This window comes from Dasypus novemcinctus, chromosome 1 (genome assembly GCF_030445035.2).
Source record: "Dasypus novemcinctus isolate mDasNov1 chromosome 1, mDasNov1.1.hap2, whole genome shotgun sequence".
Classification (NCBI taxonomy): domain Eukaryota; kingdom Metazoa; phylum Chordata; class Mammalia; order Cingulata; family Dasypodidae; genus Dasypus; species Dasypus novemcinctus.
In genome coordinates this window covers 109,654,215-109,678,110 of record NC_080673.1, presented here as the reverse complement: position 1 = coordinate 109,678,110, position 23,896 = coordinate 109,654,215, and the positions used below count along the sequence as shown (strand labels likewise).

Here is a 23,896-nt window from a genome sequence, read left to right as displayed (position 1 = left end):
AAATGTATTTTAAACTCATTTGAAGTAATTTCTCCCTCTGTATAATTATGCCACTAACTTGATATACTCTCAGGTTATTTTTATCTGTTTGTTTTCAATTTGATTTTTTAAAATTTAATTTTCTTTTTAATTATGTAAAATATTTACATGTTCCAAATTAAAAACTAAACAGAGTACAGTCCCAGAAATTTTAATTCTATACTTATCCCTTCCACTCTGTTTCCTCCCTCCCCCAAAATGCAATTATTTCCCCATTGTTTATTTTTGGAAAGCATAAGCATATTTTTTTTCCTTTCTTACACAAAAGTGCCTTCTATAAACTATTTTGCCCCTTATTAATCTTTGAAAATTCTTCCTGATTGCTTTAATTTTCTAAAAAAAATAATTTCATGGCCATCAGCTGAGTGTGAGGATGAGGGAGACATGTTGGGTATTAGAGAAGAGAGAAAAACTGAAACAAGTGTCTAGGAAAGTGGGAGAGATTATCTCTAGCAAGATGTAATGTGATCCTAGATCACTTCTACATGGGGAGGCATTAAGGCTCTAAGGAATTTGTGGCCAGGAGTTTAAAGTGAGCTACACATCTTTATGTTATTCCATAGCCACATACATAATTCACATACACAATAGGGGAGGGTTGGATTTAACTTGGTTTGGGGTTTCACCAAGAAAATTTTGAGGAAGTTGTGGATGAATACAATGGAATGATTTTAATGAATTGCTGGATTTAAACCGTGTAAGAGAGAACTGTATCTATGGTAGTGGACTATGGGTGGAGACAGTGAAAAGGCAAGAGGGTCAATGAATCATAGATGCTGGTGGCACCATAGATGTATTGGAGGGAGGAACTTCAGAAGATTGCAGACGGCACAAGAGAGTGGGATGATTGGCACTGAGATAGAGGGTTAAAGTTATTGTGACTAAAGGTTATATTAGCTATTTATATAATATAAAAGCAGTGTTATTTGCATTAAATAGAAGATAACTCTAACTATAATAAAATGAAACATTGTTAAATTCTAATTAGTTTCTATTGTCTACCAAAGATAGTTTTAGATCTGCCTTCCATTTGTAAAAAGAGCTTCAACATTTTAAAGAGACTTACTGCCAACAGACTCAGGCTTTGTTCTTGCCATGATAGAAAACACTGAAAAATAATTGTAAATGCATTAATTTCCTCACTGTAGCACAACATTATTTTATACTGCCTCTCCCTACCACCTAAAGCTATCTCTTTTACCTAGGATAGACATTCCACATTTGGGGAAACCTGCCCTAGCTTGCATACGGGTTCGATATAGTGGACCTACAAATGGCAATCTGCACTGCTAATTTATGTACTCTTCCTTATTTTCCCCCTACCCTCCACCAAAAGAAAAAAATATATTAAAGTATTTAAAGATCTAGTCAGAGTCAGTCTTCCAATTTGACTGTCAATAATCCTCAAAGAGTAAAAGTGGCTGACATACAATACACATTTAGGAGATGAAACTTTATATTTATATTGGCTGTGACTTCCACAAAAATTGCCAACAATATCCTTCCTCATATGTTTAATATTGTGATTCTGTAAGTGTAAGAAATTCTAATATTTACTGATATTTCAATTAATCTGCTTATTTGAACATATTCTGTCATCCTTAATATTGAATTTTTCTATTTGTTGTAAGAGTGTTTAGTCATTTTGCCAGTATGTGGTACCAAATAAGGGCCCAACCCTTGAAAAGGAAACTTTGTAAAGAAAGGTAATACATTTTTCTTCCATTTTTCTCACTCATATTTCATAGAAGAGTTCAATAATCTTGATTATAAAATAAAAATTTCATGAATCTTTAAACCTATGAAAAACTGATTTACCAAAACAAACAAACTGGAGTATTTTATGATGATTAATACTCTCCAATATTTTTAAACCACCACAAAGACACAGGTAGACTCACACAGAATGGGATTTACAGCAACACATTTTTGCTTTTCGCAGGAAGAATTATCAAGTTTTACAATTTTGCCTGAGGGCAAAACATTATTTTATTACTTTAACAACTTTTATAAAATAAGATAACATAAAAAGTAGCAAGGTTGATAGAGTTTTTAATGTGGCAAACAGTTACATCAAAATGCAAATCTTTGTCCAGAAGATCCTCCTTAAAACAGGGGAGATCACTGTGGATAATGCAAATTCCTCCTACTTCTATAAAGTGATATTGGAAGGCTTTACATGCATCAGGGATTGTAGGAATCAAAATCCCCAGTCTAGAGTCAAGCCTTTAAAGGCCCGTGAACTCTCAAGACATGCCTAATTTTTGCTATGCTTTATTTGGTAAGGTGAGATTTTGTTTTTAATTTAAAAGACTTTTTAAAATCTGATTGTTTCTTCTACCATCCTGAATGTATGAAAAGACATTCTTTCAAATTGTTAACGAAAAGAAAAAAAAAAAAAGAAAATTTGTTTTTGTTAAGAACACCCACTCTTCTGTTTCTTTTGTTTAGTTTTTTAAATTATGAAATACTATTTAATACAGAAAAGTGCATAAAGCTTAAACGTGCAACTCAATGAATTACTGAATGCCTGTGTAATCACCACACAGATAAATCATATTATGGGTGACCCTGCCTTATGGTCCCTCTCTCAACCTTTATTCCCTCCCTTTTCCCAAAGGTAACCACCAATGGGACTACCAACACTATCATTTACTTTGCCTGTTTTTGAACCATTATCATTCAGGGGGCATTCTCACATTCAATACCAGATTTGTGAAATTCATTTTTGGTGTTATATGGAATTGAAGTTTGTTTGTTTGTTTTCATTGTTGCATAGCATATTCCATTTTATGAATACACCATAGTTTATCTATTTTACTCTGGATGGATGTTTAGACTGCTTGCAGTTTGGGGTTTATGAATAAGGCTGCTACGAACATTCTTGGGCACATCTCCTGGTACACATGTCTATCCATTTATATTTCCCCTAAGAATGGAGTTGCTGAGCTTTGAGAGTTGCATATATTAGATTTCAGAGATGGTGCAAAATAGGTTTTTTTTTTCTTCTTTTTAAACTTTTTTTAGATGTTTAATTTTTATTTTTAAAGAAGCTTTAGATTACATAAATTCTGCATTAAAAATACAGGGGATTCCCATAGGCCCCACCCACTCCCCTTCCCACACCCCATACTTTCCCACATCAACAACAGCTTTCATTTGTATGGCACATTTGCTAAAGTTGAACACATATTGAAGCATTGCTACTAACCATGGACTATAGTTTATATTATAGTTTACACTCTATCTCACACAATTTTGTAGGTTATGACAAAATATATATTTGCCTATATCCATCATTGCAGTGTCATGCAGGACAAATCAGTGTCCCAAAAATGCCCCCATATTACCCTTATTCTTCTCTCTCCCCCCACTCAGAACCTCTGGAGGTCACTATCATTTATCAATGATAAAAGTTCTTCCATTGCCAGAATAACAATGTTTATAACAGAATAATAAGTCTACTTTAGTCCAATGTTCATTCTCCAATCTTGAGTATTTAGGGATGGTGATACCCACTCTGTTTCTAACTGAGAGGGGACTTAAGGGGAAATGGTGCAGATGGATGGAAATATTTTGCTTGTGTTTGCAGAAACTCTGCTCCTTGAGATGGGCATTGTCCATTATCATCTCCTTGTTAGTTGTCCTGGGTGAATATAATGAACTGGAGAGTAGGTGTTGCAACTCTGCTGAGATTCGGGACTCAATTGACACAAGAACAGCCCAGATTTAGTCTTTTGGACACATATTTAACAAGTATAGTGCTAATTACAGGTTCAAATAAAAGGGGCAGAAGAACCATGTGTAGGGAAACTATAAATGAGTCTAAGTCTGTTACACTGGGGAGCATAAATTCCAGAGTAATGCCCACTGATAGGGTGTTGAATTTCTGAGATTGTCTGCCCTGGCTATAGTGTCTAGGTGACTCTAGAGCCCTCAGGACCCCATTGATTGAGTGAATGTTTGCTGTGGCAGTCAATGAGATCCTGCTAAGACGTGCATAATTGTAACCTCTGGAATAACTTCTTGATTCATTTTGAGATCTCTTCCATAAATGTTTGATTGATTTTGTCAGTAAAGCCACTTGGCCTTGTATTTTCTTGGTGAGAAAGTTTTAATTCTGGATTTAATGTCTATAACACTTATAAGACTATTAAAATTTTCTATTTCTTCTGGTGGCAATTTGTCTAGGAATTTGTCCATGTTATTTCAACTTTCAAATTTATTCCCATAGAATAGCAAATAATCCTTCTAATGTCTGTGAACTCTGCAACAACATACTCTTCTTATTCCTATTACTTATATTCCATGCCCGCATTTATCATCTTGATTAATTGCCAGCTCTTTTTTCAGAAAAACAAATTTCTTTTGGATAAATGTATACCGTTGTATTTTTAATATGTTTTATTGGTTTTTACTCTTATATTTATTTTTCCTTCCTTACATGTTCTTTAGGTTTAACTTGATTTTTTAACTTCTTGAAATTGATCAGTAGCTCATCAATTATTCAGCTTTCTTTTCTTGTACATATGAAATTTTACCCCCAAACATAAATTTAGCTGTATCTGGCAGGTTTTAATGTAGAATATTTTCATTATCATTTAATTCAAAACTTTTAAAAATTTCTCTTGTGGTTTCCCTGGTTTCATCACTTAATTAAAATTGTATATTTTCTTTTCCAAGCCTATGGGAATTTTTCTTGTTTTCCCTGTCCCACACTCATGTTAACCAGCCCCAAACCATAATTTTTTATAACTATGTAAATTTTAAAGGAATTTAAAAGGCTCAGCTTCTCAGCCTTTTCTTCAATTGGTACATGACTTTCCGGGAAAAATAGTCCCAAATGCAGGTGACATCTGGATTTTTTGTATTCCACAATTTTGATTCTTTAATTTTTAGTGACTTATTAGGTCCATAAAGCACTTGCTTTATACACTCAATTTTTCTAGTTGATGTTAGTGGGAGGTACTAGTCCACAAGTACCATAATTGAAAGTCAAGATTCCTGTTACTTTCAACATATGTTTTCTAAATGCAGATATATTATTTATTTATATCATATAAGAATATATGAATTCACAAACTTGCAAATTTAATACCACAAAAACTAAACAAATATTCTTTTGTATGGTTGACAATAACCCTAATCAATCCCAAACACAAAGTAGAGACAAACCTCCAATTAATTTTTTAAGTCATAAATGTATGGTTCTACATTTGTTATTCATAGTGAAATCATTCAGCCTTTAGCTATAATCTTGTTCTGATTTAATTTTTTCAATTAGTTGTTTTACCCAGAAAGTCCCTATCTAGATTTAAAAATACTTTTTTTTTCTTTTTTCTTTTAAGAGCTCAGTGAATATTTCCTTTGATTTGAAGAAAAAAGAATCTAAAATGCAATACAACTGCTTCTGGAAAATGTGTTCTAGTTATGAGAGGTTAGCTTGTTGTGAGTAAATACATCAGTACAACAGCTCAGATAATGACCAAAGAACTTAGAGATATTAGACTGTGAGAACTAGTGGCTGGAATAGGAATCTGCCTGATGTTATAGCTAATTGGATCCTGTTGAGTCATTCACATATTGGTGGTCCTAGATGGAGGTAGAATTTTATCTCTTTGATCTACTACTAGTAGAAGCCTAATTTCTTTTTTATAAGTATTAATATTTCATATGTGGCAGCTATTCATTCAGCAAATAAACAGTTAATATGAAACAGAAACTATTCCAATATCAGGAATTATTTATAGGAATAGAAACAAAAATATATAAAACTTAAAAAATTACAATTCTATAAAAAGATACAAAGATTGGGAATATGAAGTAGTAGGACTTATTTTTAGATAGAGTGGTGATGAAAGGTAAAGGTCTCTGTGAAGAGGTATCATCTGAGCAGAAACCCAAAGAGGAAGTCACTTGGAAATTAAAGAAAAGAGAATTTCAAGAATAAAAATTTGCAACTGCAAAGGCACTGGGAAAAATCAGAATGTTTCCTTAGGAAAAATTGCAAGAGGGTCATTGGGAAAATGGCCTTGGTAAAGATTTGGGATTTTGTTTTAAGAGTGATTCATAGCTCTGTGAGGTACCTTGATATTGTTTTCAGTTAAAGCTCTGATGATAAACTTAGGCATGGTTGTGACTAAAATGGAAAGAGACCATGTTGGCTTAGAACTGGGTGATAGCTGTGGAAGTGATAAAATGAGAGAGGATTTGGGATACAGTTTGAAGGAAAATGGCACAGAACTTGCTATTGGGTGAGCTTTTGGGTATTCTTAAGATTTTGGTCTGAGCAACTGATTCAATAGTAGTCCTTAAGTGGATGGGAGTTAATTTGGGAGTGAAAATAAAGAGTTCTGCTTTGGATATGTTAAGTCTGAGGTGTCCATTATATTACAAGTAGAAATCATACAGACATTCGACTCTAGCTTTCTAGAGTAGGGCTCAAATATAAATTTGAGAGTCGTCCGAGTATATTGTAGATGATATTCAAAATCAGGAGACGTTGAGGATAGGAATGTGGATACAGAACAGAAATAGTCTAAGGACTGAGCTATGGGCATTCAAACATTTAGAAGATGAAGAGGAGGATTATACAATGTGATTATGAAAAAGTAGAAAATGAATTAGGAGGAAAAAAAGAGATAAATGTAATGATGCTGAAGCCAACAGTAATCTATATGACTCTGAGAACATTAAAAACTTATGTTTCTCAGGAAATTAATTTTAAAAAATGATCTTTTCAATATTATTTATTGAGCTAGAAATTGGAAAAGTTCTGTTAAGTATATAAATAACAGTATCAATATCACCTAATTAGGGAATAATAAAGCCCTTGGAGAGTGTGTATCTGTGATTATAATAAGGGGGTAAATAATTCTATGGTTGTACAGAAAGGGGATGAACTATTACTTAAACATGTTACTACAAAATTTTATTACACTTTTTTGACTGGGCCTCACATTATAGTCTAATAAAAAATAATTATAACAAAAAAAGATAAACATAGGAAAATATACACATCTATGCTGACATTAAGTGGGAAGATATATCACTACTTAACAGTAAATTTGGTATTGAACTTACATGACCCAAGATTCTCAATAAATTCTTATTGATGTTCTTTTCATCTTTTTTCTTCTTTTCACAGGTGGTGAGGTCCCATACACAACTCTGGCGACCCGTATGATGATGGGGGCTTGGTGGCTATTTGCTTTGATTGTCATTTCATCTTATACCGCAAACCTTGCTGCTTTCCTCACTATCACCCGCATTGAAAGCTCCATCCAGTAAGTAGACCAAGATTTCAGGAGTGAGGAAGCATGAAAAATTATGAAAGCGTACAATGCTATCTGAGAATAAGTGCATTGTATCTGATGATACATTAACAACTTCCCTTTGATTAAAGGCTTAATTTTATGATACTGCACAGTATCATAGGAATCTGATTCCTAAAAATATAGTATTGGCAGAATATTTTTTATCAAAGGAAATTGTGAGTTAATTTGAAGTTTGTTTCCCACTTTTTCAAGGAAGGATAACATATATTCAGAATGGCAACCTCTACAAAGAACAAAAATGTTGGCCATAATGTAAGAAGGAATGAAAATAGGTCAGAACCAAAAAATACCTAAAATTTGATGCTATCAGTATTGCCTTGAGTGTGTCCTATTATGACCAGAGTAAACACATGAACAGACATGACAATTGAAAGATAGATAGATAGATAGATGATAGATGATAGATAGATAGATGATAATTTTAGATATCAATAAATAAAACCTGATATTTCAGTAACCATATTCTGTTTGACTCTTTTAGTACATTACAGTTAGATTGCAGTTTAAATCGCCCATCATCGATGTTGTTTTCCCAGTGGTAATGATGGGAAATAGTGATTAACTATGGTGTGCCACTTAAATCCTTGAATATTAGAGACAGATGAGAGCTAGATTATCCACATCAATGCCTCAATTCACAAATGCCATTCCCATAAGCCCTTAGAGCCCAAGGTCTTTGATTCACCATGGTCAGTTTTTTTTGTGGTTTCATGCTGTGAAATTAGTACTAAATGCAATTTCTGCCTTATTAGATACATAATGTTCTATGTATTGTTTTAATAAACATTTCCTTGAAAATGTTTCATACGTCTGAAAACAAGATAATTTGAATTTTCCTAATGGTTGAAGAATATTCATTTCTCAATAAAGCCAGCAATGCCAAATTAAAATAACTAGATATGCTAGGGAGTGCCTTACGGATTTATCTTGTTCTTAAAAGAAAACATAAGAATTCTTACTTTAAAATAATGTGGAATTAAAATCCGTTAATAGTCACATAACTATTATGGCATAATACTGAAAAATCAGTTCAAGAATTAATTAATGATCTGTGATGAAAGAGGATATTTTTATTCAATTGCTTGTGATATATCAATTGAAAACCCAAAATTCAGCTAGTAACCCTAATGGGAAGTCAATTATTTCATCCACTTATGAAAATGGTGCTGCAATTTCTCTCATCAAATGATGCTCCTCAAGTTGTTTGCCAGATTATTTCCTTAGTACAGAACTTTCTTACTTACCACTACATTCCCTTTTTACCAGTTCTATGTGCGGCATAAATTAAAAACAGAATGGAGTGACGTTCATGGGAATCTTATACGAATGACCACATCATCATCAAAATTTAATCAATAATGAAAGCATTAAGTCAACAAATCAATGAAATTAGTAAAATTATGAAAACATTTATTACCCACTTAAAAGATGCCGGACTTGTTTCTACATGATTTTCATACATTGGATACATTTAATCTGTACACTCGTCTTCTGAAATACATACAAGAAATAACGTGTCCTGCAAATGAAGAAACTGAATTTGAGATGATATGTAGCTTGCTCAAATTCATGCAGATAGTAAATGGTTGAGTAAAGGCTAGACATTATATCTGACTCTTAAACCCATGTTCTAACTGCCACATTACCTCCTATACACACTTGCACTTTTGTGTGGCCAGTTGCTTTTAAAGAACATCATAAATGACGTGCCATAGCCTTATCTCTTGCAAAGTATTGGGATGTAAACAATGTCACCAAATCCTCAACTGATCTGAAGAAATAAGGTAAAGTTGAGTGATATTTATGTTGGGCCAATTCTGTAGGGCTGCATCTCAACACAAGCTAATTACAATTTTAATTGGTATCTGCCAGTTAAGGCAAAATTTCTTGGCAGCTATAATCAATAGAAATCATATAAGAAAATCATTTTTAAAATTTTAAATGGAGCATTTTATCTCATTAGCATATCAATTATCAGTTATTTTGTTAACTTGTCAAATTTTTGTGTACTTAAAGCAAAAATCTCACATAATTCAATTCCATCTTTGAAGGAAATTTTAAATACATGAATAAAATTTATTTTGAGAAAATTGAGAATTTATTTTGAACCATATGGCATGGCTAAGATATTACATGCATTATTTCATTTATTATTCAAAATAACCCTAATAAGACTTGTACTATTATTACTCCCCTTTTGGAAATAAAGAAACTGAGATTTTGGAAATTTAATAATCACATAGTAAATAGGTGTCAGAGATGGGATTCTAACCCACATCAATCCAATAGCAATCCATGACTTAACGCATTGAACTTTTTTGCTTATCTAGTGGGGGGTTCTACAGTTCCTTCTCTTCATATGCTGCTTTACTGAAGTTGAAAATGTGATGGTCTATGTGTGTAACTGAGCTATTTAGTTATTACTAACTTCTCCAGCATCAGCGTGTTTCTGAACTTTTGTGAAGTAGCATAGGAATAGAAGTTTCTATCAATTTTTTTACACCCCTTGAGTTTTTCTAAAAGTAATATCTAATGGAAAAGATAATACTTTCACATCATGTTTCCCTCAAATATAGTTCCACAATCCAAAATAACTGAGCTTTCATTTTTTTAAAAAACGTATTCCTTCTCAATGCCAACTGACATTATTAAAAGGCAATAGTAGGTATAATAAATCTCCACTTTCTTCTAATCGTATTACTGGACTAATTTTGGAAGAGGAAAATCAGAGCCAAATAAGTTAAAAGAAGCCTGATTCTTTTCCAAAATTTAAAGATATCTTCTAATTTCATGCCTCAGCTGTGCTGGTAAACATAATTGCCTGCAATATTTCTTGGAAACATTCAGAGTTTCTTAGAAAATTTTAAGTCTAATTTTCCTAGGAAAAGAAGTAAACTTTTGTTTAACAATGCTATCTACTGTTCTACACTTAATCCATTTATATTCATGAGGTTTGCTCATCACTAAATTAAACAGTGCATGTCAATTCACCCTTTTAGCAGGCCAAATTTTCTGTGCCGATAGCAATATATAAACCAACCATATCGTCATTCCCCAAATTCAAAGCTGATTCTCCAAACCAGCATGGGCAGAGAGTGGCTGGAAGGATGTCAGTGAGAGACAGATGAAGAGCAGCTTCTTTAGAACAAAGGCTTGACAGAAACTCATAAATTGGTTGGAGAAATGCAATAGATTTCTTTTTAGGAAACTGAACATTTCTCATAAAATTTTACCCCATTGTCAAAAATTAGCTATTTATTAGAATTTAAGTTACTAGTTGGCACAAGTCACTAGTAAAATTTTTGAAAGTGAATTTTCCTGAAAAAGGTAAGCTTAATTTCATATCCCTTTGAAGATGGGGTCAGCCAAATATGACCTATGCACTGTTGCATGATGTAACGTGACAGACTGATAAAATTGGGAAAAGATAATATTGCGATATACTGTTCAGTTTCTAAAGGAGAAAAAAAATGCCATTTCCACAATGGCTAATGAAAATCCTCATTTCTCATTCTCATTGAAAGGTAACAACACATAAGTAATTGTTTTCAAACACCTAGAAAATGGACTGTACTTTTTAAAATATAGCCTGGCTAAAAGAAGCAATGGTAAGATTGAGCATGTGAAGCTTTGTAGTATTTCCAGAATAAACAATGGATAATAATATCATCAATATGAGCTCCTTTAGCCTTTACTGTGATGTAATTTTTAAAAACCATACTTATCTGCTGAGGCTCAGGGCCTAGCTGTCACATGGACAGTCCAGAGATTCAGATCTCCTGAGTATACACCAGCCCTAGCACGAACCACAGGTCCGGTAAACGTAACAGAAGAGGCATGGGTAGAAAGGCCATATCTGAGTCCAACTCCATCACACTCAGGAACACAAACTCCAAATATTGGACTTACCCTGGCCAGCTAACAAGGAGGTGAAGGTCGACCACCACACCAGGGAACCAAGAGCGCCTACAACTGCAAGCAGGAGAATTGCATCCATCATCCATGTGGAATCTATATCAAGAGGGGGAGTGCACATAACCATCCCAGGGTCCACAGGCTGGAGGAGTATGGATTAGAGTGGACTTACTGTTCTACTTTGGAACTATTGTGATTAGTAATGCAAGATATTGTAGCATTGATGTGAAGAAAGTGGCCACAGTAGCTGCTGAGGGTAGGGAGAGGGAAGAAGAGATGATGTGGGGACATTTTCAGGACTTGGAGTTGTCCTGAGTGGTACTGCAGGGACAGATGCTGGACATTGTATGTCCTGCCATGGCCCACTGGGTGGACTGGGGGAGAATGTAAACTACAATGTAAACCACTGTCCATGTGGTACAGCAGTACTCCAAAATGTGTTCACCAAATGCAATGAATGTCCCACAATGATGAAAGAGGTTGTTGATGTGAGAGGAATGGGGTGAGGGGGATGGGGAGTATATGGGGACCTCATATTTTTTTAATGTAACATTTAAAAAAAAAAATAAAGAAGGAAAAAAAAAACCCATACTTATGTGAGCATGTTTTACACATATAAGTGGAAATAGCTAAGAGTAAATCCTAGTTGTACAGTTATAGTCTTTAACAACTTTAGAGTCAGATTGGTTTTAGGTGAGGAAATTTGAGGTCCTTCATCCCCTTAGGGTATAAATAAGCTTGGTTCTATTCAAAGAGATTCCAACAACCCACTATATTTTTGTGTCCAAAGTATTCATTCTCCCTAATGCCTGAGCTTTCACTAGACAAAATATTAAGAGATGATACTATTAGTGAGTCAAAGTAATCTTGAATAACATTTCTTTCTAAGCAGATGCAACAAGAGATTAAAAAATATTCTATTCCTGAGGGAGATCTCCTTTCTCTCCAACATAACATTAACAGAATTTTTGCATCCACATTTGTCTACATTTGGAAAAGGAAAAAATACATTGAAAATTGTTTTTCTCAATGTCACACAATGAGTTTGAGCTATACTGGGCTAAGAAATCCAAGCTTGTCATCAGATCTGGCAGTAAATTCTGGAGAAAGAGAGACTGGTAGCAAATGGTAGGTATTCTGTGATTTTTTTTTTTTTTTTTTTTTTACCATTTACTTTGCTTTCACCAAGCTATGTAATTTTCTTTAGCAAGTTACTATTTTTAAGTGTCATCGCAATCACACTTGGAAATGGAGGTATTCTTAACTATAAAAACTCCTAAATTAACATATTAGTCTTATTCTCTTAGTTCATTTAGCTATATCACAGTTTAAACACTATGCTAGGCATTTAGTCTATAAAGATATTTAGATATTGTGCCTGAGTCATAATCTATTTCAGAGATAGCAATGTAAAAGTTATTAAAATTCAATACATAGAGGATGTATTAGATTTATTTATGAGATGCTGTGTGAATACAATGACTAGGAAGGAGAAAGGAAAGAAACTATCATATACCAGAGGTACTCTGACACATCACCTGAGAGTTTGACCTTGAAGAATGAAGGATGGCCTCCTGGGGAGACATTTCAAAAGTGATAGAGGCACAATACCCCTAGGAGAGTGTCTAGCAAATGGTAGATGTTCAAAATGCATTCGTTTCCCTCCCGGTTAGGGATGAGTGATGTGAGAGTGGCAGGAAATGAAATAGAAAAGGAGGGTGGAGTCAAATCCTGAAAGGCATGATAAGGCTTGTTAAGGAACTTGAAATTTTTCCTAGAGGTAATGGGGAGTAAAACATTTTAGAAAACAGCTCATTCTGTGGAGTGGAAAATGTGTGTGTGTGGGGGGGGGGAAATGACTTAAGAGTGTGTAGAAAGTCATGACCAGTGTCTACGCACATTTATTCATGGCATTTAACTAGTACAGTCTCTACTTAATATAAACCTGATTCACAGATCTTCTTGTTTCAAGCACTGCTTAATTTGAAAATACATTAAGGGGAACTTAAGAGAGTTTGACTTGAGAGACTTTCTCTCTCTAGGGAAACATTTATATTTGTACCATATGTGAAGGATGACACCCAGTTTTATTTCATAAAAGACAAAGGAAAAAACATTTGCTACCTCTTAGTATGGAAAGAGAGAGCTATTATTATGAGGAAATTGTAAAAATCACTCTGATTAGGTTACTTTTCAGATGAGATTTTGCATTAAAGTTACATCTCAGGGCCTGCTGTTCATGTACCCCATCTTGGCTATCAATCATTTTTAGCCTTGAGCCATCAACAAAGAAATCAGACTTAGTTTTATTCAATTTTAATACTTTTTTTTCTGATTATAAAGGTAATATAATACAAAGCTGTTTTGGGAAAAAAGGAAAGTACAAGCATTTTTGAAGGATACAACATTCATAATCCATAAACCAGTAGGTAGCCATAAAGTCAGTCATATGTGAGCAATTTTTTAAACTTTTTATTTTGAAATATAGATACACAGATAGTTGCAAAGATATAGTCCAGAGCATTCTCTTGTATCCTTCATCGAGTTTACCTCAATGATTACATCTTAAATAACTATAGTACAATATTGAAACATGAATTTGGCATCAGTACATGTTTCTATATATTTCTAAGCCATCTTATCACATATGTAGATTCATATAACCACTGTCACAATCGAGACACAAAACTATGCCATTACCACAAAGATCTCCTTCATGGTATCCTTTGGAATCACAATCACTCCCTTCTCTCCAGCATCCATAACCCCTGGAAACCACTAATTAATATGTTCTGCATTTCTATAATTTATCACTTCAAGAATGTTACATAAATTGAATCATATAGTATGTGACTTTTTGAAATTGCTTTCTTTTTTTCCTCAGTGTAACACCCTTGATGAGATCCATCCAAGATGTTGCATATATCAATAGTCATTCCTTTTTATTGCTAAGTAGCATTCATTTCTATGGATTTACCACAGTTTGTTTAGACATTTACCTATTGAGTGATATTTTGGTTGTTTCTAGTTTGGGGCTATTACTAATGAAGCTGCTGAGAAGATTAATCTGCAGGTTTTCTGTGGATATGATTTCACTTCAGTGGAATAAATACCCCTGTATTAGTCAGGGTTCTCTAGGGAAACAGAATCAGTAGGAGGTATCTGTCAATATTATGAGATTTTATAAGATTTTCTCACATGATCATGGTGATGTACAAGTCCAAGTTCCGCAGGCAGGCTGCAAACAAGGGGCTCCAGTGAAAGTCCAATGAAAGTCCTTGATGAATTTCTGGGAGACATTGGCTCTCCAAAAACAAGCTTGGAAATTCTCTCTTCATGCTGAAATCACTTCCTCTTTTAAGGCATTCAACTTATTGGGTAAAGCATCACTCATTGCTGATGCAGATGTAGTCAGCCATCTATGCAGTAAACTCACCAATGACTAAAGCCCATAAATGTCCTTGTATTACAATTAGCCCAGGACTTGCTTGACCAACAACCAGGCACAATTACCTGGCTGAATTGACATATCACAACCCCAGAGTGAGATTGCTAAGTTCTGTGGTAGTTGTACATTTAGTTTTTAAGAAACTAGCTATGTTCCAAAGTAGCTGCACCATTTTATATCCCCACCAGCAAAGCATGAGAGATCTAGTTTCTCTGTATCTTTGCCAGTATTTGATAGTGTTACTATTTTTAAATTTTAGCTTTTCTGATAGGTATGTAGTACCAGCTCTTTGTGGTTGTAATTTATGTTTCCCCAATGGTCAGTCATGTTGAATATCTTTTCATGTGCTATCTTCCCATCCATATACCCTCTTCAATGAAAGATCTCCTGTCTTTTGCCCATTTTCTAATTTGTTTGGTTTTTTGACTCTTGAGTTTTGAGTTTTTTATCTATTTTCAATAACAATCTTTCATCAGATATGTGGTTTGCAAATATTTTCTCCTAGCCAGTAGTTTGTGTTTTCATCTCCTTACCAAGATCTTTCACAGAACAATAGGTTTGAATTTTTATGAATTCCAATTTTTCAGTTTTTTTCTTTTATGGGTTGTGCATTTGGTATCATGCCTATGACTCTTCACTAACCCACAGATCTCAAATATTTTCTCCTACATGTTCTTCTAAAGCTTTTATAGTTTTGTGTTTGTTTTTAAATCTATAATCCACTTTGAGTTAATTTTTATATTAGGTGTTGTGGCAGTTTGATATTATTTATGAAACCCAAAAAAGATAACGATTATGTTTGTAAACGGGTCTGTTCCTCTGGACATGATCCCCTTTGATTGTACTAGCTTCAGCTGAGATGACTTTGATTAAATTATGTTAAGATTAAGACTTTGATTCGAGCACATCAGTAGGGTGTAACTCAGGGTTGATTCCCCAACCCCTAGGTGGGCCATATAAAAGGACACTCACTCAAGGAGACACATGGAAAAAGACACAGAAGAGGAGAAAACTTGGTCATTTGAGTACTGCCATGTGACAGAAAGAGGCTAAAACCCCAGGAAGAGAGATGAGCCATGTGCTAGTCTATAGCTGAGAGAGAGGAAGGCTGAACCATCGAGATCAGCAACCATCCTCCTTCAACATGTGGCAACTGATTTTGGTGAGAAAGGAAGCTTTAGTTGGACTCTTTAGGGCCTTGTAGCTGTAAGCTTTTACCTCATATACACACCCTTTATAAAAGCCAACCGATTTCTGGTACTTTGCCTTAGCATGTCTTTAGTTAATACGGGTGTGAAGTTTTGGTTGAAGTTCTTTTTTTTTTGCCTATGGATATTCAGGTGCTTCAGCAGTTGCCGAAAAGGCTATCCTTCATCCATGGAATTCCTTTACAACTTTGTCAAAAATCACGTGGCATGTTTATGTGAGTCTATTTCTGGTTTTTCCTATTTTGTTCCATTGATATATGCATCCATCTCTCTGCCAATAACAGATTCTTAACTTTGTAACTTGAAATTAGGTAAAGTTATTCCTTCCATTTATTCTTTTTTCTCCAAAAATTGTTTTAGTTATTCAAGTTTCTTTTCCATACACTTTTTAGAATAATATTAGCTTTTTATCTACAAAAAAAATCTTACAGGAATTTTGATCAGAAGTGCATGAAATCTACTTATCAATTTAGAGAAAATATATATTTTTACTATATTGAGTCTTCCAAACCATCCAATTATTTAAATCTTCTTTGCTTTCGCCAGAATTTTGTTATTATAGGCATATAAATCCAGTACATGTTTTGTTAGATTGATAAATATTTCTTTTTAGTGAGTGTAAATAGTATTGGATTTTTGTTTCAGTTTCCATGTATTTATTACTAAGATGTAGGGATACAATTGATTTTTATATATTGATCTTATATCTTATCACCTGGCTGAACTTTATTAGATCTAGGATTTTTTTTTTGGTAGATTTACTGAGATTTTCATGTAACCAGTCATGAAAGGAAGGGACAATTTTATTCCTTCCTTTCAAATCCATATGCCTTTTATTTCTTTTTCTTGCCCTGTTGTGCTGGTTAGAATTTCAAGTGCTATATTGAATAAGAGTGATGGAAGTAGATGTTCTTGCCTTGTTTTTGATCTTTGGGAGAAAGTATTCAGTCTTTCTTTCACCACTAAGTATGAAGTTAGCTGTAGGATTTTTGCAGATTTATTTACCAACTCGAGGAAGTTCTTTTCTATTCCTAGTTCTCTGTGTGTTTTTTCATGAATGGATGTTGGATTTAGTCAAATGCTTTTTTTTTTTTTTTTTTTTGCATCAGTTGAAAGGATCATGGGAATTTTTGTCTTTAGACTGTTAATATCATGGATTACATTGTATGATAAACTATTTTTTAAAAAAAGGTAGGGGTTACTATTTTCCCCTTTAATTATTCTCTATCTCCTTTTCTAAATATTGCTTTCCTTCTTGATATTCTTCCTTTTATTGACCTGATACAATAAAAGATCTTGACTTTTCCTGTCTGCTTCCTCACTTCCCATTCTCTCTTCTCTTACACTGACAGTTATACCTCTCCATCCATTCTCTTTTCATTTGAGTTTATCTTTCAGAATCTGTAGCCCAAACTATTATTTTCCTCTTATCCTCAAATCTTAGAAAAATTAGGTTGCCTTGGAAACCTCATTATTACCTCATCCAGTCAAGCTAATTTTCAGATCCATTAGTAGAGCACACTAAAGTCTACAAAAGCTAGTCCAGCATCATTTCTTTCACTGTCACCAGTTAATCCATTTTCACACTTGTTCTTTGTTCCAGCCAAACCAAACATTTACAGGACTTTGCATGCCTCTGTAAAGTAGTACATGTTATTCTCCATGAAATGACCTTAAATTTCCTTCTTCTTCTCTGGCATCTCCTATTTTCCTAGGCAGAATTACTCATTACACATGTGTCTTTTCCTTGAGATTGTAAATTCTTCCAAGAGAAGGTCTATGTCATGTTCATTTTTGGAGCCTTTGTGCTTCTTACTTGAGCACTTGATATATCACATATATTTTTCTAAATGCTTTGCATTTAATGTTCATTATAGCCCCATGAGGGATATACTATTAATCTTATCACCATTTTACAGATGAAGAAACTAAAAGCTAAGATAGAAAATTCTGGTAATCTGGCTTCAGAGCCTTTGTCTTAACGTGTGGTTCATTCTGTCTGCCAGTAGCAAATATATTAAACATGTATTGAATGAAATAAATAAACTTAATAAAGAAATGGTAGCCATACAGATCATTATTCATTTTTTTAAAAAGAAAGAAATTTGACAGAAAAATTCACTACTGATAAGTTAATCCTGTTATTTCTAAATTCCATGGTATTCTAAAAATAAGCACCAAAAACTACGGAATCAAATGAATCTACGTTCAAATCCTGCCTTTGCCACCTATTATCTGAATGATCTTGTCAATGTTCCATAATCATCTAAACTTTATTTTGCCTATGGGTAAAAGGAGGATAGGTTCAACTTCGTAGGTTTAGTGTGAAGATTAAATGGAAAACCATGACATAAATAATAAGTCTTTGGACACCCTACCAAACGTTTGTTTCCATTCCTCTACTTGCTCTGCAGGAGTTCACATAGATTCCTTAGAGTGTTCTTCTCAATCCTCAGTTTTTGGTGGTGACATTTTTTTTCACCATTTTGTCCACAATTCCATATACTAAATTCTTCTTTTCACCTGATCCTCCTAACCCTCAAAATTTATTACTTTTGTTACTGTTTCTGACACAACTGCCACTGCTGTACTCTTAGCATATATCTTGCAGGTCCTTGTCTACTTGCTGTACTTCTGCATTAAACCTCCAAGCATTCCAAGGGTGAAAACCTGGTGTGTCAAGCCTTATCTGAATTTAGGGATAAATAATAACATAGATGAATGGTTTACTCCATTGTGCCTGCATAGATACAGTTTCCACAGAATGACTGGCACTAAACTTGGGTCAGGACACCTGTTTGCTAGGCAAATTTTCTTTCCTGACTCATCTTTATTTATCTCTCTCATTATACACAGTTCAAATACAACCTTTATGCAGTTTTCCTTGTGTTCATAACTAAATTTAGTGTCTCCCTTCTTGAACCACCTGGCATCTACTTCACATACACCTGAACTGGCTTTTTATTGGAATATTAGTCTTCTGGCTAAACCTTTCCAATTAAAATTACACCCTTGAGGGCTGTTTTATTCCCTTGTATCAACACAGTGCCCTAAGTAGTAAATTATTGAGTACATAGTTCATTACAAGTAAATATTTACTAAATGAATGGATCTGAAATGGATTCCTCAGAATTTGACATAAACTTATTAACACTGAGACTGTATATTTACTTGTATATATACAGAAAGAAATATGAAAGCCATCTTTTTGTCCTGTTATTCCAAGATGGTGTGCTATTTAAGTTACCTCAGCTTCTCACCCACTCTCTTTAGTCCTCCAATAGGAACCTATTTCATAGCTCTCAGAAGGAATTGCACACTTTATTAGGAGGAGCCAAAATCAACGTGACTGGTGTGCCCTGATGCATACAACTTTAAGTTTCAATTTTGTACAGAATACACAACTACAGAGTACAGAGTACACAAGTCCTGCAGACAAAGGAAGATATCCATCTCCTTACTCCATATTGTACAGTATTGAAATGGCTCACTTTTCAAAGCACATAAGTACTGCAGCAATGGATGTTTTATAAACATATTCCCATCTAGATGACATAGACAAGATTTTGTCTTTCTTTAAAAAACAAAAAGTCTCAGAAGTTTGTTGGTCTTTCAATGCCACCCTTCATTGAGCATTTAATTAAAAGTTGTCTCCCACTTTATTCGTGACTCCAGGAAGAGAGCCATATTAGCATTGTCATAGATTCTGTTTACAATGAGCTCACCAAGATGAAAACTTCACCAACTTAAAAACTCCCACAACCTCTAAAGTGATCTCCTTTCACTGGATGAGCAGAATCATTCTAAACAAATCAAATCCTCTCCTGTCTCTCTTACCAATCTTACTCATCTAAGCCTAAAATCCTATTATGTTTTCACAAATATAAATTTCTGTCTCTTCTCTATTTCTTATTATTCCCCTGCCTTAAGTGAAGTCTGTTCAATAAATAAATTCTATCAACTAAAATCATATGGATAAGGTGAAAATCCCATACTTGGGAGTAATGATGTTTAGTCATTCTTCCAGAGGATTTATTTTGAGTATGGGGCATAGTTTTGTTATATTAATGCAGGACACGTAGTGACAGATATCAGTGACAGTGGAAGGCAGACATGTTTATTTGGCAGAAGATTGTTATTGAAGGAGACCAGAGATCTGGGTTGAAGTTTTCAAGACCCCTTTTTGCTACTAAATAATAAGGAAAATTTTAAACCACTTTTCATCTGAGTTTTCTGTCTTTATAAAAGTGCATTTATTCCTTCATTCATGCCACAAATATTTGTTAAAAGCTTACGATGTTCCACAGTTTCAGTTAAATTATTTCCAGTGTCCCTTCAACAGTAATATTTTATATCAGCCGGCCAAATGAGGTCTTTTATCTATATTATTGAGGTTCTCCAGGAACTGTGATGGAAGCTTTAGATGAATTCCACAGGAGAAGCTGGCTGGCTGAAATAAGGATGGAAATTCTTCCTTTTGACTGATGAAATAATCAGTTCTCCCTTTAAGGCCTTTAACTGATTGGATGAGACTTCTCTCATTGGTGAAGACAATTTCCTCAGTTGACTCTATGTAATCAGTCATAGATGCAATCAACTGGCTAATGATTTAAAGCCATGAAATATCCTCACAGTAACAATCTGGCCAGTGCTTGCTTGGCCAAAAACTGGACACTATACCCTAGGCAAGTTGACATGTGAATTTAACCCTCACAGTACACCCTTTGTCTTCTTGATACCCATACATGTCTCCTTAAACCATAATTAATCTATTAATAAAAATAATAGCAGTCATATTTTCACCTAACATAATTTAATTGTCCTGTGTACCACCAGAAACATTCTAAACTCTTTTCCCAAAAGAGGGTGCAAGTTCTTTGGTAATATTCATTCAAACTTTATATACTGTAATTTAAATACTATGACATGAACTTAATTCATCTTCTGTTATATGATAAGGGGATAAGAGAGGAAAGAAAACAAAGATATTTGCTTTATGTGTATATAAAAATATGTTCATTATAAAAGGAAGAAATATTCATATCTATTACTGTTCCCATTTCTGCAACTGGTCATGTGGTTGTAGCTCATATCTGTAACTACCTTCTTCTGCTACCTATTCCATATTCCCCTTACCCACAGCAAGCACCTTAGCTGATTGTGGCTCTCTGCCCGATGGAGTGATACAAACCTTCATTCCTGACATTTCTGGGCCAGTAGTAGTCTGAGTCTGGATTGGGTTGTTGCAGTTTTCCATAGGCTTTAATCATAAGTCATGGTAGTACTAAGAGACACCCTAAGGCATCTCCTTTATTGCAGGCTAATGCTTCTTTACCTCCATTGTGTAACATCAGCTCTATTTCCCCTTGATAATCAAGATCTGTCACCACAACCAGTGGAGTAATTCCCTTCTCTGCCTGTTGATTCAGAGGTATGAGGATCCCAAAGAGACCAGGTGGCAGTCTTAACTTCCAATTCAAAGGGATCATAGTTTGTCTCCTAGTGGGATCACTGTTCCTGTAAGAACAAAGACTTGTAGACCAACAGAGCTTAAGGCTGTAGGGTGAGAAGGAAAATTTATGTAGTAGATCACTAGGGGTAATAATGAGTGGTGGAACTCCCATTTCCACCCTTTAATTCCTGGACCTATGAGTGCTGGAAGAAACAGCACCATAGATTAGACACAGATTTAGAGCATGCACGGCCTCCTGGAGAACGTTGCCCCAGCCCTGCAAGGTCTCTCCAACCAGTTGGTACTATAATCTAGTCTTCAAACAGTCATTCATCATTCTGTCAATCAGGGTGGTGAGAACATGGTAAGAGCAATGAATTCCATAAATATGCCCATTCCTACACTTCATTTGCTATGAAGTAGGATCCTTGATCAGAAGCAATGCTTTATGGAATGACATGGTGGTGGGTAAGGCACTCTGTAAGTCCAAAGATGGTAGTTTTGGCAAAAGCATTGTATTCAGGGAAGGCAAAATGATACCTAGAGTATGTGTCTATTTCAGTTAGAACAAAATCCTGCCCCTTCCATGATAGAAATGGTCCAACACAATCAGCCTACCACCAGGTAGCAGGCTGATCACCTTGGGGAGTGGTGCCTTATTGGGGACTGGGTGTTTGTCTCTTTGTATCGCACATGAGGTCCAATCAACATATCATAAATATAATGAACCAGTGTGAGAGTTCATGGAGGAGGAAGGTGATTAAGATACCTGCAGACTAGATTAGGACATAGAGCCGGAGAGTTGATATACCCCTGAGGAAGTACAGTGATGGTGTATTGCTGGCCTTGCCAGCTAAAGCAAACTGGTTCTGGTAATCTTTACTATTAAGTACTGAGGAAAAAAAACATTTTTCATGTCAATACTGAGCACCAGGAGATGTGTTGATTTGCTTAAGCAGTGACATCACATCTTCTGGAGGAGCAGCTCCAATTGGAGTTTCCACATAGTTAAATTTATGATAATCCAATATCATCCTACAAGATCTGTCTGTTTTCTGCAAAGACTGAATAGGATAGTTGAATGGGGATGTGGTGGGAATTACTACCTCTCCATCCTTCAACTCCTTGATGATGGCACTAATTTCTGAAATCCCTCCAAGGATGTGGTATTGCTGTTGATTTACTATTTTGCTGGGTAAAGGCAGTTCTAGTGGCTTCCACTTGGCCTTTGCTATCACAATTTAAGCTTTCATTCCACAAATCAAGAAAACAATATGGGGATTCTGTCAATTGCTGAGTATGTTTATTCCAGTTATGCATTCTGGAACTGGGAACATAACCAAAGAATGGGTCCAGGAACCCACTGGACCCATGAGGCCCATTGATCACCTGACTCCAAAACCCCCACTCTGATGGTGGACCGCAGAATCATTTTGGGTATGCTGGAATTAATGTCACTTCCAAGCCAGTGTCTAATTTCTTGAAATGTCTGATCAGTTTCTATTCCCCAGTGCACAGTCACACTGGTAAAAGGCCATAGGTCCTTTTGGGGAAGGCTTCATCAAAAATGAACAATATAAATTTTAGGCACTGTAGCAGGGTCCTTCCCCAAGAGGGCTCAGTCTTCCTTTCATTTAAGGTATTCTGTGTCTGTAAACTGTCTCAAGTTTGGGAATTGATTTAAGGGCTGTTACTCTCTGTTACTATAATTTGAGTTATATATTTTGTTCACTTGACCTAGAGCTCTTCTGCTTATACAAGTAGGAATTCAGTAAACTGGCCCATCTGTTTTACTCTGGTTACCCCATGATCTATTAAAAAACACCATAGGTTACTGCAAGTCAGGCTATTCCAGTGTTGCTTTGGCTCTCTTGTCCCTTATGGTGGCCATGCCCACCTTGTTTTTAGCAATTAAGTGTTGCCACTGGTTTCTGTCAACCTGGGATCTGATCATCCTCATTGTTTTTAAGAAAGTCCCACAGTAATATTTGACCTATAGAGAAGAGTGACCCTAGAGTTCTGCAAGGATAATGGAATTAATCTCACAAAGTTATTTCTCAAAGTCCTGGTGAATGGTGTGTGCTCTGGACATTGTTCAGGTGAGTGATCAGGTCTTACATGATAGTTCCCCTCTAACTCTCCAATCTCTCTAAGCTTTTGGATCTCCTCATCTACATTATACCAGAACAATTCTGACATTCTGACCCCAGGCTATGTAGGCCACCTTTTTGGGTCATGTTTCAACCAAGCACCTGAACAAACTTATAGCCCTTTCTAACCTCTTGAGATACAATATTAAATCCAGAAACTCTGTTTAGTGGGGCCATGTCAATAAATTTAGCCTGATCCAGCTCTATGTTCCTTCCACCATTATCTCACATCCTTACCATCCCATCTCATGAATATCCCCCTGATTTCTGTCAATATAAATCAGAAAATCATACATTTCTTTAGGAATATAGTGCACTTCCTTATGGGTCACACTTTGTACCTCACT

General features: G+C 35.0%; 1 protein-coding gene across 2 annotated transcripts in view; it reads left to right on the top strand.

Moving 5' to 3' along the window:
• The window catches only part of GRID2 (glutamate ionotropic receptor delta type subunit 2), a 1,588,204-nt gene that overhangs the window by 1,289,161 nt on the left and 275,147 nt on the right, over nucleotides 1–23,896 (top strand). For both annotated transcript variants that reach the window (XM_058295409.2, XM_004470379.5), the window contains exon 12: nucleotides 7,187–7,325. In XM_058295409.2, coding sequence (XP_058151392.1) covers nucleotides 7,187–7,325 — 139 coding nt within the window. The remainder of the gene's footprint in view (nucleotides 1–7,186; nucleotides 7,326–23,896) is intronic.